This window comes from Pan troglodytes, chromosome 5 (assembly GCF_028858775.2).
Source record: "Pan troglodytes isolate AG18354 chromosome 5, NHGRI_mPanTro3-v2.0_pri, whole genome shotgun sequence".
NCBI lineage: Eukaryota > Metazoa > Chordata > Mammalia > Primates > Hominidae > Pan > Pan troglodytes.
The window spans coordinates 159227732-159245107 of record NC_072403.2 but is presented as its reverse complement, the minus strand read 5'-3'; the positions used below and the strand labels follow the sequence as shown (position 1 = coordinate 159245107).

The 17376-nt window shown below is 32.5% G+C and overlaps 1 protein-coding gene across 3 annotated transcripts in view; it reads right to left on the bottom strand.

Moving 5' to 3' along the window:
• The window catches only part of STXBP5 (syntaxin binding protein 5), a 185580-nt gene that overhangs the window by 46969 nt on the left and 121235 nt on the right, over positions 1-17376 (bottom strand). The window contains exons 18-21 of one of the 3 annotated variants that reach the window (XM_003311531.7): positions 16244-16395; positions 9308-9373; positions 4253-4312; positions 4107-4154 (exon numbers count right to left, since the gene is read on the bottom strand). In XM_003311531.7, coding sequence (XP_003311579.1) covers positions 4107-4154; positions 4253-4312; positions 9308-9373; positions 16244-16395 — 326 coding nt within the window. The remainder of the gene's footprint in view (positions 1-4106; positions 4155-4252; positions 4313-9307; positions 9374-16243; positions 16396-17376) is intronic. The other 2 variants (XM_016956444.4, XM_003311530.7) reach the window with 2 other exon arrangements.

Below are 17376 nucleotides of genomic sequence, written 5' to 3'. Positions count from 1 at the left end.
TTCTTGAAAAATAAAGGTGTTAGAACTGCTTTAAAATTGTGTGAGTTAATGAGTTAGTGATGTAGAATAAAACAACAAAGAGAAGACTTTAGTTATATTGGAACACTTTAAAAAAGGAATCACTGAGATTCATGTGTAAGAGAACTAATAAAAACAGCACTTGAAAGAACATTATTGTCATTTAAACTGAATTCAAAAATTATTCCAGTTTTTGCTAAGTAAGTTAACCCTTACCTAAATAATTATGCTAACTCAGAATTGGAGAGATAAAAGTAACCTTGGAAATATAATTTTCCCTCCATTAATAAATACCACATAAAAAAATACCTGGTATAGTGTCTAGAATTTAGGAGGTGCCCAATAAATGAAGCTATTATTTCTACTTGTTTTTGGCAAAGCACTCATTTAAGTAACCATAATTTTGAGTCATTATTTTTTATCCTTGGTATTATTTTCCCCTCACAACTTCATGTAACCAGAAGGAATTTGGTAATCATTCCTTCCATAAGAAAATTAGTAATAAAACTGGATATAGGCCAGGTCACAGACTATGGGTTCCAGCTAGAAATCTACTTTTAGCATGAAACAAAACCATAATGAAATAGAATAATATTTAGAAAAGGTTAATCATGTAGTTTCAAATTTATCAAACAATGCTAGCATGTAGGCTGTATTTTATTCATAAGGATATCATGAAAAATTTGATTCATACATTAACAAAGATATGCATTGTAGGACTATTTTATATAAATTAAAAATAACAAAAAGCTTTGTGAAACTCTATACTTTCAAATTTTTGTAAAACAAATAACAAGTAAATAAAAAATTGATAACCTATCTTATTTTCTAAGTGATTTATAGCAGTACAGAAAAACTATGGATTTTGAAAATGTTGGTAATCAAGATTTTACTAATAAAAATTTATAAGGTATACACAGGCAAAACAAATTACCATATGCATACATACTACATGCATGAAGCTTTCTTTGTGGATGCTGCAATTACATTATATTCTGTTATGTTTTTGCTGTCAAACTCACAAGACTAAAACTATTTTTTTATAGGCTGCTCTTCTTATGCAAGATCAAGGTCATTGTCAGGATCATTCAACTGATTTTAGTTTTCAATCAGGAAATAAACTATGAAGCTAGGCTTTGGGTAGATGGGCTAGGGTACTCCAGAGTTTGCTCTAGTTATCCTTCCTTTGAGTCTAGTCTTTGAGGAAGGTAGACTTCCAGACACTATATTATACTTGAGTGATGGGTACCAAGATGGCATCCATGATCTGGCTCTAACACAGAACTTAATCTTTTTTTTCCAGATTATTGTGTAGATAGAACAGGGCCATAACCAAATTATCTGGTTATTAATCACACCATGAATTTGCTTTTGAATCCTTTAGTTTTCTGTAAATTGTATTAAGAGATAACATAGCACAGTGTTTAAGAGGACAGACCATGGAGTGGGGCTACCTGGGTGTAAATCCTGCTCTCATTTATTAGCTGTGTACCAACAAATACATTACTTATATTCAGTTTCCTTATCTGTAAAACAGGGAAACAGTAGTAACTAACCCACTGGGATTATTGTGTGGATTGATAAAAATTATTTATAAAAAGCTGGCGCATGCCAGAAAAATTATAAGATAAAGGCTAAATACATTCAAAAAGCTTATCATTATAGTCTCAGCTATCTCAGCTGTACTGTCAGGCAGTTAAAAAAAAAAAAAGGTAGGGTGATTGATTTCCCATGCTTGGGTTAACCATTAAATTGTGACTGCCATCCTGAACCACCCACCCACAACACACCCACACACACCCACACACACAAATTGACACCAGCAGCAGTTACTCTCGAAGAACAGGTAAAACTCAGGGGCAAACTTTCAGGGCCAAGCTATTTACTCACCTTCCACACAAGGTGGCTCTTTTACTAGTGCAACCCTGGAGGTACTAATTCTTACGTTTTCCCAGCCACTGTATAACTACCTATAAGTTGAAGCTATAAATGCTTGTATATTGAGGAAGAAGAGGTGGTAAGTTCATGAGGTTCAGGATACTTCATAGCAGGTACCAGATCGGATGATAAGGTGAGTTCAGAATGCTCAAGAAGTCCTAATACTTTTGACACCACAGCTTCATGCACAAAATACCAGTCTTGACAGGGAGGTCCTCAGAAGATCTATGAGCTTTTTCCCAATGTTTCATTGACATTTTATGTTTTTCAATAGCATATTTTACGCTAATTCTTATAACAAAACTAAATACTAATGTAGGGAGATAAACTAATGTGTTAGTTTTTCAAATGCAAAAAAAACTTTACAGTCTAAAATGGGGCAGTCTCCCTTTGAAAGAAGAAAAAAAAGTGACACTAACTTTCCTTCTGTATACCCAAATCTTGTGATTTAAAAAAACACACTGAAAGGTTCAAACAAAGCCAAAGGATATAACAATGCTTCCTGAGGTTTAAAAATAATTATGCATAACTGTACTACCAAAATTTTGAAAAGCTGAATGAAGTTAACATAACATGCTTTCCCCAAAATATATAACTACAGAAACTGGTGTGACAAAAAGTAAAACTCACCAATAAGAAAAATAAAGCAAGAATGTCATCAAAGAACTATCCTTCCAATAACATTATCAACACTGATAAATTTTCTAATGTAGTCTTTCAAATAGTCAAGCTCAAGTATTACATGTTACATATTCTATTTAAAACACAGAAAAAATGGGAAGGTAGTCAGTACATTTAATAAATAGAACCCCAGCACAAAATATAAGACAGAAAAATTGTTTTTAAAAATTTAATTATGTACAAAGTCCCTTTCATGCAAGGTAAAATCCCTAGATAATTTAATTCTTAAAGTTGTTTAGTAAAATGTAAGTAGGAAAATCTTTTCTTTTTGCATAATATGACAACAAAAGAACCTCTAATGTACTACTAAGATAGAATACACAATAAATGAAATTGGTTAAAGACTATTGTGCCATAGTGCTAGTACATAATTACAGTGATTTAACTATTACCAAAAGAGTCACTAAAACCCCACAAATACAAAGATAAATAATTGATTCTCCATAAATGAAGAGCCCTTTGCCCAAGAATAAACCACCTTATTTAAAAAATGACAAGGGGCTAACAGTCAGCCACCGTTAATATGACTAAACAGGGTTCAATTTATAAAATACAGACAACATGGATGTTACTTCTAAGAATTTTTGAAAATTTAAGCATATCTAAAACATTATCAGTTGAGAAAAAGTAAAACTATTCCATCTGCCTAGAAATTCCTCTAATTTGACTGAATTCAAAGAATATGTGATAGAGGTTTTGGGAGGAAATAATACAATAACTGTATGATAAAAATTTAGAATTTAAATCAAAGATCAAATTTATCCTCTTTTTCTAAAAGTGTTTTTCAAGACTTTAAAAATCTTTGGAGAACATCTGAACTTTCGTGACCTTAAAACCCTAATTTGATTATGTCCTCAAAGTTTGATTATATATTTTGTTCCCTAATTTTAAACTTTGAGAACGTTGGACTGAGCAATTCATCTCAACATATATTCACAAAAACATTCACAAGAAGCAATGCATTTTTTACTTGCGGTGAGAGAGTAGGGGCAGTCCTAGAAAATTCCTATTTAACTTTGCCAAAGGCGGTACAGATTATAGACTAAAAGAGTCAATCTTTTAGAAAACCATTTCCTTGAAATACGGGGCCTTGAAAATATGAGAGAGACAGAATAAAGGTAGAAAAAACACAAATAAAACTATAAAGAAACCATTGCTTCAAAACTTCGGAGTATAAAATTGTGTTACTTACGGCATAAATTGAACCCTGCTTTATTTTAAAGTAAAGCAAAAATAAAATTAACAGAGAAATTCACACTGTAAGTCAGAGAAAGAACTGCAACCCAATTGAACTGATTTTTAATAATTATTGCCCCAATGAGTTTAGAAGAGACACAGCCCAAGAGATTATTTTTTAGCATAGGAACAACAAATTTACACAAAAATGCAATGCACTGGATAATTCTGGTGTTGGGTTAGCACTGCATATAGCAAGGATTAGAAACAAAATAGAAATTTCTATTTCCTACCTATATCATTGGCTACCATCTTGGAAAACTTTCTGCTTTTGGTCTTCACTGAAAACAATATTTTGATATAAAATGTCAAAATCTAGTCAAAGTAAACTAAATAAATTAAACATAAAAGAAAATACTTTAAAATCAAGATACTATACCCTTTTCTATAAAATTATTCATTTTTTGTTCATCATCTGAATTGTGTGGTGATGAAGAACCTACACAAATGAAGACAATGGAAGGAATAGGTACATGGTCAGTCATAAATACTGAGCTGTAACAAGAAAAATGTACAAATAAAAAATCTGGTAACTTTCAAAACAAGTTATCATGTTAGTGACCACAAGAAGAGACCATGTATAAGTAAATAACCGTTCTTATACTATTACAGTATAGTAATAAGTAGTGCAATATCTTTCATGGTAGACCCTGGTATATATACATATTAACTCTACAACAATTTGGCAAAATCTTGGTATATTAGATGTTAGAAAATATATTTTAAAAAACTATAAATAGTGTTTAACTGTTTCTTCCAAAAAATCTGGAATTCTTGATAGTATTAACTGAATAAGGTTTCTCTAGCAGAACCAAGATCTTGTACTATAAATTTGCTGGTAAAACTTGTTATTTTAGAGTTAGACTGACAGTTTAAAACTATATATTTTTAAACTATATATATAGTTTAAAACTATTCATTCTACTACATATCATAGAAATCTTTAAAATGTACAATAAGGGATCTTTAAAATAGTGAAGATAATACTTATATTTGTAGATATGTTCAAATGTCTACTTAAATTTATGGAGGTAAGAAATATTTGATTTTATTTTGGCTGTGACTCCCAATATTATCATATAATCTTACCTAATATTTCTTTAAGATTTTTTGGGTAATTTTTTCCTTAAAAACTTCTAATTTCTCATAGTATTTCTTTAATTTATAACATATCTTTTATTATATATGTGATCTCAAGTAGTATTTTGGTTTATCACGTTTGGACATCTCTTCTTTAAAGGCACATCTCAATATCTCATCCATTCAATTTTTCACAGTCTCCTCAGCTATAAATCACTTCTCCTCCTTTGAGTTCCCTTAATGTTTTATCTATATATTTCTCATATGATGCTAACCACTTAATACCTTATTATTTTAGATTTATGCACATACGACCTTCCTCACTGGAATGAACTTCCAAAAGGCAGGGCCCACATTTGATTCATTTTTGTATCCCTTTTGTGATTAGTGGAGTGTGTTACATGTAGAGTTCTCTAAGTATTTGCTGAATTCATAAAGCTTTTTTGCCAGGGGCAAATACCTACAATGTAATTGGAAGTAGATAAAAGGTTTTCTTTCTCTGCTTTAAAAATATCCCAGTAAAAGCACTGAATCTTAATGAATCAGCTCAAAATTTGACACCGCATATAACACTCTCCAGTAAAATTGTACTTCCCTCCCTCGGTCAAGTGGTGAATGTCCTTGACAGCTTTTCTCTGACCGAGTAAAACCTGCCAGCATTGGCAGAACCATTACTTTTATAGTGGTCTTAGAAGGTTACTTTTTTAAAGTCCATGTTATTTCTGTTAAACATCATTTACAGATCCTCATAAATCCCACTTCAATATCACACATGTAACACTGAGCTCAGTAACATTTCCAGGAACAGAAATACATATAGTTGTTTTTAATATAATTCTGAATTTAATTCTAAATAATGGTTATATATTATATATATTTTAAAATATCACTATCTCTACAAAATAGCCACATGAATGTACAAAAATGTATTATTGATACTAATTTTGATATATTTCATATCAAAGCAATAGCAGGATAACATATCTATACATAATAAAATTAGAAAAATATTTCATATTTTCAAATACCAAGAAGGCAACATAGGCTGTAATGTAAACAAAACAAGGAGGTTTACTTTTCTTCTAACTAAAAATACTTACTACTGATTGTTATAACTTCTGTGACAGCTCATGCAAAAGCTCCAAAATAGTTTTCTGCTTATCCTATTTGAATATATTTACTAAATTTCTACAATAAAACACAGATAATATCTACAGCTTATTGTTTTTTCATGATTTCATTTAAATCATGAATGCACTTGAAGGCACCGTTTACATCATGGTATGTGTGGCCCTGGGTTTTCTTCAGCTTGAAATAACCTAACAGTTTAAAAATTTATTTTAACATGACTTCTTCTGTGTGTGTGTGTGTGTGTGTGTGTGTATGTATGTATATATATATATCTTTGCATGCAGTACTAAAAAATTTCCAATAATACTAAAGTGTTCAGTGAAGCAATATAAGTTCTTTGATGTAAAGATCAAATGAAAGTCTTTCCCTTCATTTGTTCAGGATGCATCTGTTCAGTAGGCAGAATTAACTTTCTCTATTGGGGGACCACTGGTTTACGTAAAAATAAATGAAAAGGGCAAACTATATGCATTACACATGGATTTTTCTCATGATGATTTCTGAAGATAGCTTTGATTTTAATTAACTAAACAGCTGAGATCACAAATCTTGATTATGAGATTTAAAAGGTTTTCTAAAAAGTTTCCCTTCATATATGAATTATTTTAAATTAACTTACTGGTTTTGATAAAGGCATATGGCTACTTTATATTTCTATATTGGTCTTCTACTTAATATTTACAAGAGACTCATTTTAATTCCCAATCAATTTATACATTTCTTCTTTTCCCATAAATACCAACTTATTTTATATTAGCTATATCGGTTTTAATAATCTATAATGCATCACTCAACTATTTTACCTCTTTATATCATTCTCATTGTGGAAACTATTTGAGGCTTGTAATTTAATTACTAATTTTTATGTTTTTTAAAACATGATCCCCTTGTGGTTCTTTTGATTAACTTCAAATTCATCCCATCTGTTATTCTTTTTTGACAACCGCGAAGTAGTAGAATTTGCATGTGTTGGCCAAAGGGGTAATAATAAATTATTTCTTTATTTTCCTATTAGAATGTTAACAGGAATGAAGGTTAAAAAAAGTTAAAAATATACAGAGTAAGACAATTAACCCATAATAGATGGCAAAAATTACTATTAACAATTTTTACATGGACAAGTTGAGAAAGACACACACAAGCTATAAAAATGCAGTGTCAAAATTATTTATATTAGTTTTCCAGAATATTACTCTAGTTTCTACTGTAACGCTCTTACTAGTTGTGCATAACTGCTATCTCCTGCTATCTGAAACAACTATTCCCTATTAAAGTTTGACTTTTTGTAAAAAAACAGTATTTCCTGATATGTAGAAACCGACATAATGTCTCAGAGAATTCCTATGTTTTTCAGAACATAATCAAAGACTAAACAAAGGTTTCTATATCTAATGATAAGAATAGATGACTTATCAATGATTTTTTAAAGTCGCAATTTTTACTTTGCATTTCAAACATGCTGAGATAGAAACAATGAAATATCTAAGGACATATGAACTTCTCTATTACTTTCCTTTTCACATGGACCAAAGAGCAAAATATATTTGAAAATGCTGAACCATGTTTGAGTTTCTCTGTTTTGAGAATTTACAGGGTTTTTAACCTTTATTTACTTTTTCTTTTTTTCTTTTTTCTTTTTTTTTTTTTGAGACGGAGTCTCGCTGTCGCCCAGGCTGGAGTGCAGTGGCGCGATCTCGGCTCACTGCAGGCTCCGCCCCCCGGGGTTCACGCCATTCTCCTGCCTCAGCCTCCCGAGTAGCTGGGACTACAGGCGCCTGCTACCTCGCCCGGCTACTTTTTATATTCATATACTTAGATTTGAATATATACTTATCTACAAATATCACGTTTATTTCAAAGGGCTAGATGTATCCACTTTTTGAAAGTCTGGCCTAGGATAAAAAGGAATACTAATTTATTTGGGCTGAATCTTATTAAAACCCATCTCCCATGGTATTTAATATATTTAAGTGTAATATATCACATGTTCCATGTCCAAATTGTTCACCCTGGCTTATATCCTTAACATACTGACAAATGCATTTACCGATTTTGGGGAAGATGAGAAGGTCAGAACATTATTTTATGTAGTTAGAAGAAAAGTAAGAACTAAAAGATATTACAATTCTAAATTCCAAATTCAGAAATAAACAGTCCTAGGAGACAGAAAACAGCTCCTGCTTCATATTATTCATTCAAACTTAATTCTACCAATGTTAAACCTTATGAGGTAATAATTATGTGACCAATTCCTCCATATGTTTTATTAGTTTAATGAATAAATTTAAATATGAAGTTTAAAGAACAAGAAAGTCAGAAAATGCATAGGTACATTTTAACTTTAAGAAATAATCGACTAGTTAGTATCAGGAAAATGCAATTGTAAAAGGCAAACATAAAAGCTTTTGCAGTCTTAGATATAATAAAATATTACACTAAAATGTGAGGGAGTAAAACAAAATACCCTTCTCAATATTTCCCATTCTTACAATTGTTTCTGATGTAGTATACCAGCTATGGAAGGATCAAAACCTGTCTTAACAACAGTGTTACTTATGCTAAGAATGATCTCTTCACTAGAAAACTGGTGAATAATATTAACTTTATGAAGGATTAGAAAAGGATCAACCCACCAAAATAAAATAAATTCAAGATCTTCTTAATTTTAAGAGGTCTCCAAAGATAATAAAAATAATATTCTGTTGAAATGTTAATATACACACAGGTTACATAAAGACCCATTTATAGATAAGAAATGAGAACTGCTTTAATACAGCTATAAATATATCAGAAACTATTTTCATCATAAATAAAAATACATACAACTAGTCTATAATTATTCTAATTGTCTACACTCATGATTAGATTATAAGTGTTAAACATTTTTCATAACATTTAAAGATTGTAGATAACTAAGACATTTGATCCAATGGCAAGGAGTAAAATATATTTTCTCTAAAAAAGGTGTAAATATAAGAACATTAAATAAACAATTACATGATTCTCAGCAGGTAAAGTTTTGGATTTTTATTTAGCACAAGCTACATTTCTTTCCACTTAATCAGAATTCAAAGAATGCAGTTAAGATTTTAAGACTAAATACATGACACAAAAGTTTTCGTAGATGTATTTTAAATGCATATCTATCAAAATGTACACTAGTATGCTATCTTGGATTTTGTAGAATCATAATTATTAATGAAATAAAAAAAAAACAAATTACCAGAGGTTGGAGATTTGCAGCGATCCTCTGGAACAACAGTCCCTTCACTAATATCACACAGACCAGCTACAAAACAAAAACAAAAAACAAATCAACCCATACATTTATGTAAGTGCAGTTTTGTCTTTTATTTATAGTACACATTTAACTATTGTCCATTTAAAAGAACCCAATAAATTAACAGACTGTGGTACTGATACCATGCACATTGGGTTTGAGATAGAAACATTTTATATTAAAATACCTCAAACTAATACAGCACTCATCAGTTAAAACAAATAAAAATATAATCTATGATAAAATACAAAGTAAACAATATGTTATAAATTTGCCTGGTGATTGACGTTATAAAAACCCCTGCAAATTGTCTAAACATTATAAATAAACAAAAACACATCAAGAGTTTGGACTAGCTGGGCAAGGAGTTACATGTCCAAGCCTCAGAAGTCAGGTGTCACATCGATGAACAGGATGTGTATGTATCACCAGTATCTGCTTTTCTATTACTTTGGTAAAAGACATGATGTCACATTTCCAACAGTCACTGAGAAAGCTTTCAAAGTAACATTTCCTGAGAACATGAGTACTGAATTCAGCTTCTAAGAAAAGTTTCCCATTTTGAGGCACATATTAGTTTTTTTCATTAGATAGGAAGTTCTTGAATGAGAATTAGTCATATTTTTTGTTTGTTTTTTAAGACGGAGTTTCCCTCTGTCGCCCAGGCTGGAGTGCAGTGGTGCAATTTCAGCTCACCACAACCTGCGCATCCTGGGTTCAGGCGATTCTCCTGCCTCGGCCTCCCAAGTAGCTGGGACTACAGATACGCCCCACCATGCCTGGCTAATTTTTTCGTATTTTTAGTAGGGATGGGGTTTCACCATGTTGGCCAGGTTGGTCTCGAACTCCTGACTTCCAGTGATCCACCCACCTAGGCCTCCCAAAGTGCTGGGATTACAGGTGTGAGCCACCATGCCCAGCCTGAGAATTAGTAGTTTTAAAAAAAATCTTCATCAAACTAATGGTCCTGGAAGAAAACCTGGTTTTTACAGTTCTAAGATGATAGATGTAATTATAGGTATGCATTTAATCTTTGACAAAATATTTGTTTATATACACGTACTCTTTATTGATAGAACACTAAGAGGATCTCTAAACAGTAGTGAGAACACACTCTAGTTTTATGACGTGACTAGTACTGAATAAAAATGGTCAAATTTGAAATTTTACCCCCTTGGTATTTTTGTCAACTGCTACTAAAGATTATACTTAGGGGAAACCACTTTGAGGTTTGAGTTGAGGGTCCTTATGATATAATAATTACTGAACTTACTGACTAAAAAAGTTCTTAAACTTATATGATATAGTTATCATTCTTAAAAAGGCTTAGGAAGAAACATTTAGGAGTTGAATTACAGAATGTGGATAGAGAGGATTTAGTTTAGATATTAAATTAAACAACTGTTAAATAAGCTAAAAATCCATTCAGTGCCTTCATCTCACTCAGGGTAAAAGTCAAAGTCCAACCCTACTTGGTTGGGTGATGTAGATGATCCTACAGTATACTGTATCCTGTTACCTCTCAGACTATCTGCTGCTTTCACTGACTTGCCCACCACTGGTACTCTCTCTTCTCCAGCCACACTGACTCCTCATTGTTCCTTGAACTCACCAGGTGTACTGCTTCAGAGCAAATTGTGCTTGTTCTCTTGTATGAAATGTTTTTTGTTTGACTGACTCTTTTCCCAGACATCCTCATGGATAATAGCTCTCTCACGTCCTTTAAACCTGAAATCATCTAGACACTCTATTTTATTTTAAATTTAACACTCCATCATTGATATTTCAAATCCTCCTTCAAGTACTTTTCCCCTCGGCACTATTAATGTAATCTACTGTATATTACTTATCTTCTTAAGTGTGTGTCTCTTTCAGTTGAACATGAGTTCCATGAGGGTAGAGAATTTTGTCTGTTTTGCTGCCTATAATGGTGCATAGCACATGGAAGCCTCAATATCTGTTGAATGGTTGAGTGAATACATGTGAAAGAATTTCATAGCATGTAACTTAATCCATCCCCTCTGTTACTGCCAGAATCCCTTCAACAAATATTCCTAGCAATACAGCTACCTAGGCTCTGTTCAAACCTATCTCACTCAACCCAATTAGCTAAGTGGTCTTAAGTGACATTTACTGAATACTTACTATGTACCAGATATGGTTTTAAGTGCTTAATTCATTTAACCCTAACAGCAGCAAATGAAGTAGATAGTATTATTCTCATTTCACAGAAGAAGAAACTGAGGCACTGAGTGTTGTAGGCATTTTATATAGGAACAAAAACCTAATTACTTATAGAAATGGTCCACTTAATTGCCACTCTTAGAGTTCTGTGTTTTTGTTTTTTTTTTTTTACTGGTAGAAAAGCTCTGCATGCTTTAGGACAAAATCTGCTTTTTATAATGCCCTGATTTAAAAATGAGGGGAAAATACAACATAAACATAGAACTGTAATTTTAACTGTTCTAAACTTCTCACATTAATATATTCAGCAGTTCTGCCACATTACTGGCACATACGAAGTTGTGGTCAACAGTAACAAAACAACCACCTGAATGCCAGCAATGTTCACTCACATGATTAGGTATGCCACATGTGTCCTCTCACTTAATAATCACACCAACTTTATGAGGGAGTCACCACCTTCATTTTATAAATGAGGACACTGAGCTTCAGAGAAATATCCTTTCTAGTATCACAAACTTTTAAAAAGAGCAGAGATTTAAACTTAGATGTGCTTAAACAAAATCTCCAATTATGTTTCACTGTGTTTTCTGTTCTATATGTAAACAATCAATCTTTATAACCTAAACTCAGGACTCAACATGTATTGCTGATAAATCTCATTTCTTTGGTTTAAATTTACTGTTTCTACCTATAAATTATCTTTTTGAGTTGTTACTCTGCCATCAAATGCAACACCTACCTCCCCCTTAAACAGTGACCCTTCTTATAAGCATATCTTCTCTTTCAAAAGTCCAGACAGGAAGCTACATTTACTATTTAAAATATTCAACAAAACATAATCCTATGTTATTCAACACAATATATCCGTTAACTGAGGCACACTACATCAAGGTAATTAGACTACACATTAATCCAGTACCATGGTTTAATTGAGAGGGCTGGCAAATGTTTTCTGTAAAGATCCAAGTAATAAATAGTTCAGGCTTTTTCAGCCAAAACCAAATATTCAGCTGTTCTGTTGCAGCACAAAAGCAGCTATAGACAACACATAACAAATAAACATGGTATTTTTCCAATAAAACTGTATTTACAAAATCAGGCACTAGGCTGGGTTTGTCCTACAGACAATAGTTTGCTGACTCTTGATTTAAGCAATCTTTCCATCATTAAACTGAACTAGGTATTTAGGTCACTTCTACCTGTCTGGTTCACAAAAGTACCGTAAAAGTAATTATCAATAACTCATTAACTTTAGGCAACATTATGTCAACAGGCTGCCATAAGTCATCAATGTAGTTACCAGATTAAAAAAGTAAAATGGATTTTGCTACAACTTACTTTTAGTGAACTTCTGCTGACTTCTATTGATCATTTCTATTTTCTATATGCACATAGCAACTCATTCTAGAATTCTGACTAATTAGTGCCTCAAATCAGCTGAAATGTAAAATGTTTGACCTTCACCAACTGGGGATCCCTTTTAAATTCACCAATTATCTTGATATTCTTTTTTATTATTGCTTGGTCTGCCTCATTTACATAAAGGAATTTAGGATTTAGTTTCTCTTTATTATTATAATAGCTTTCATACTTTCCAGAGAGAAAAATGATTCTTCTTAATGTAGCACTCAAAGTTACTTAGCTCTGCTTTCTACTAATATACACACAATCATTAGTATATTTAATATACACACAATCATTAGTAGTTTTATCATTCTACTGAATGATAAAATGACCAGCAAAATATATATATTATCCTACAGTTCATTTTTAGTAGAATCAGATTTTTAGCAGATATACGGGTAGCTGAAATACTTCATTACTGTTTGTCCTTGTGACAGTTTTAGAATTTTTATTACGAAAACACAGCCTATATTTTACTCAATAATGCAACTGTATTGTAATACAGCTATGACACATTTAAACTTAGCCTAAACAGTTTTGTCTTAAAATTCATGTGAACTACATTCTTTATAAAAATATATCAGCATCTATTTGTAGCAAAACAAAAAAAATTCTCCAAACTGTTCTTTTAAAAAAGCCTGAAGAGGCCAGGCGCGGTGGCTCACGCCTGTAATCCCAGCACTTTGGGAGGCCGAGGCGGGCGGATCACGAGGTCAGGAGATCGAGACCATCCTGGCTAACACGGTGAAACCCCGTCTCTACTAAAAATACAAAAAAAATTAGCCGGGCGTGGTAGCGGGCGCCTGTAGTCCCAGCTACTCGGGAGGCTGAGGCAGGAGAATGGCGTGAACCCGGGAGGCGGAGCTTGCAGTGAGCCAAGACAGCGCCACTGCACTCCAGCCTGGGCGAAAGAGCGAGACTCCGTCTCAAAAAAAAAAAAAAAAAAAAAAAAAAGCCTGAAGAACAAATTGATGATATTTGGTCTACACCTAAGAACATGTTATAAAATACATGTGTTAGGAAGAATATTATTTTTTACATCATGACAAAGAATTTTTATACCAATCATTCTATATTTAATTTTATTTCAAATATTTATACATTTGGGGGGATCACAGTCAGAAATATTCTTAAGATGTTATTTTAAAACATACTTTAATATAATTTTAATTTTTATTTAAAACACAACCCTAAATATTGACAAAGCGAGACATAACAATGAGTAAATATCTTAAACTAATAAAGAAAAACTCCAATAGTTCTCCTGTGCCTAAATAGCTAATTCTTCAATAACAAAATAAAGCAAATAATAATATAAATATAATATTAAAATAATATAAATAAAATATAAATTTTAAAAAGTATTTTTAAAATTAGATGGTAAAAATCAGTCTCTATCCTTGGATAAATCGAGGCATTTAATTTCTAGCAATTTTACATAAGCTAGTATAAGGTATAATGGAGAAAAGGGGTTAATTTTATGGATAGTGAAATTTTTACCACATTTGTAAAATAAACTAAAGGTTTTATCTTCAAAAAATATTTCTTCTCTATCATGATAATTTTCTAACATTCTAGCATTAAATATTAGTATCTTGGCTTTACAAAGAAATAGAATTGGGGCACAAGTATTTAAATAGCTGTTTTCATATACATGTCATGAGATGAATCTAAGTAATGAGTACAGTGTTTTAGACATAGAATGTTTTAATAAGCTCTTTTAAAAATGAACACAAAAACTCCCAATGATTTTACAAAGAACAAACATGCCAAGGCATAAATGACTTACTTAAAAAAGAAGAACGTAGTTTTTTCATAGATTCAGAATATAAGCTAGAAAGGCCGCACATGCAAGAAGTCACAATCAGCACACCTTAGTGAAGCAATGAAAAGCGGAAGAAATAAAAGGAGACAAAAATACTAGAATGGTATGGTTGGGACAACAATCTCTGCTGAAGATATTACATGACAAAATGATCACATTAAAAAAAATGGAAAAACAAAACTTTGGAAAGAAAAATTCAATCATCAAGCCAAAGTAACAGAAAGGTCTATATCCCCTCATTTTTCCCCCCATGAATTGTAAAATTTGCAGTATTAGTTAATAAGGTACCGAACACAACTGAAAAATGATTTGCAGGATGAATTTTAATTCAGAGGGGACTGAGTTAGGAAGTACAGACCAGAGCTTCCCAAACGGTGTTTCAATACACACTGGTATTCTGCAAATGAGTTAAGTATGCCTCAAATAGGTTGCCCTCAATCTCTGGTCCAGCTGGGCAGGACAGGCCCTGGGGAAACTGGATCCTGCAGGCCAGTTACAACTGGAAGTCTCATTAGTGTACCCTGTGTGCCATATATCAAATGCCATCTTTTTGTGTGTGTCATGAAATTAAAAAAGGGCAAGAAGTACTGGTATATATAGCTAAGTATACATGTGTACCTTGAGGTATTACAGTAGAACATTTAAAATTAAGACTAATTACCTAGCAAACATAAAAGAACTCTATAAAGAGAATTCTCAATGAGTGTGGGCTTACATTTAATCAAAGCTATCTAAGAATGGTATATTTTCAAAGAAATAAAATTTACTTTTGCATTTTCCTTTTTTTCCCACATGGGAATGATTCCTTTGAATTAAATGGTTTAAACAATAAATCATTGGTCTTACAAAAACCAAACAATGAAAAGGAGCAAAAACTTACAAAGTAACTTTTTTAATATAATAATTATACAAATATTCCTGTCATTATATTTTAGCTGAAAAGTTTGATCCTGTGGTTCTTTCTCAATGTGCAATAAAATCCTAGAATATTAAAAAGAAAAACAGGCTGGGTGTGGTGCCTCAGGCCTGTAATCCCAGTACTTTGGGAGGCTGAGGCAGGTGATCGCTTGAGTCCAGGTGTTTGACACCAACCTGGGCAACATGACAAAACTCCATCTGTATAAAAAATACAAAAAACCAGCTGGGTATGGTGGCATGTGCCTATGCTACTCAGAGGGCTGAGGTGGGAGGATCACCTGAGCCCAAGAGGTCAAGGCTGCAGTGAAGGCACTACTGCACACCAGTCTGGGTGACAGAGTGAGACCCTGTCTCAAAAGAAAAAGCAAAACCACAACTATAGAAAACAAAAATAAGACTCACAACTTTTGCTAGTTTTTGGCAGTTTATATATACAGACTAAATCGGGAAAGCTATTTACCTAACTATAATACTTATATTCACAAAAGTAAGCCAGCATTTACAGAAATCCTAAAGCTCAGGATTTTCTTTTCTTTTCTTTTTACCTCCTGAAGGCTGTCGAGATTTACGAGGAGATCGGGGTTCTCTCCGATAAGGATCATTAGAGCCATATAATTCAATAGTGCCCAGGTTGAGCAGCACTGCTTTCTGGAGGTAGTCAACCATAGCAATGCCATTGCAATTGCCAAAAACCACCCTGGGAATAGGAAAATAACAAACATTTTAGCACAAACAAATAATTCCAAGAAAATGTACTACAGTCTATAAGGCTGAAGAAAGAAGCATGGTGGGTCTTTCAGAAAATTCTTTGAAACAAAAGACAACTATAGGAACTGAAATACAGGTTACATATGCCTACTCATGGAACTGTTTAGATCTTCTGCAGACATTATTTAATATCACTAAATCAACCAACTGCATTATTTATAAAAATATTTGGCATAGGAGTTGAAACTTGATCAGAGATATAAATCTCTCACATCTCACAATGCAACATCTATTTTTCTACCTTGGGGGCATTTTGAGCTCTTCATGGGTGGGAGACATTCCCTTCTATTAGGAAAGTAGGAGATTATACTTTGGGGTAAGTTTTGGTAATCATTCAAGTCAAGAATAAAAAGTAGAAAGCATACATCTTGGAGGCCCTTTGGGGTGTTCTAAATACCTTCTCAATTATGAGTCAGGAACTATAAACCAATCAACTATGAATAAAGGAAATTTATTCTTTTAAGATCATTTAAGCCAGGAATGGAAAACTGACATGTATAGAGAGCTATATAACTAAGTAAAAGAGGACATGTAAGCACCATGGTTACTTAAGATTGTATGGCACATCTAATGAGGAAAAGCTTCAACTCAGTTCCAGATGAAGCTGCCATGGAGAAACATGGACACGGCCACATAATCAGATTTTTAAGTTGGAGCTCTAAGTATGGATTTATATAGTCTTGGTAACTAATTAAAATTCTAAAAATACACAGAAAGGGCCAAACAAAATACAACTGTAAGCCTAGTGAGGTCTGTAATAGATTCCTTTGAAACTTCCTATTGGTTCTTTTTCTCATTTCCTATGTTTTCTTTATGGTTGTGGAAAATAAATATTTAAAAGAAGAAAGTTTGTGCTCTTACATTGTGTGGCAGCAAATAAAAGATATGAAAGAAGACTATCTCAGACTGT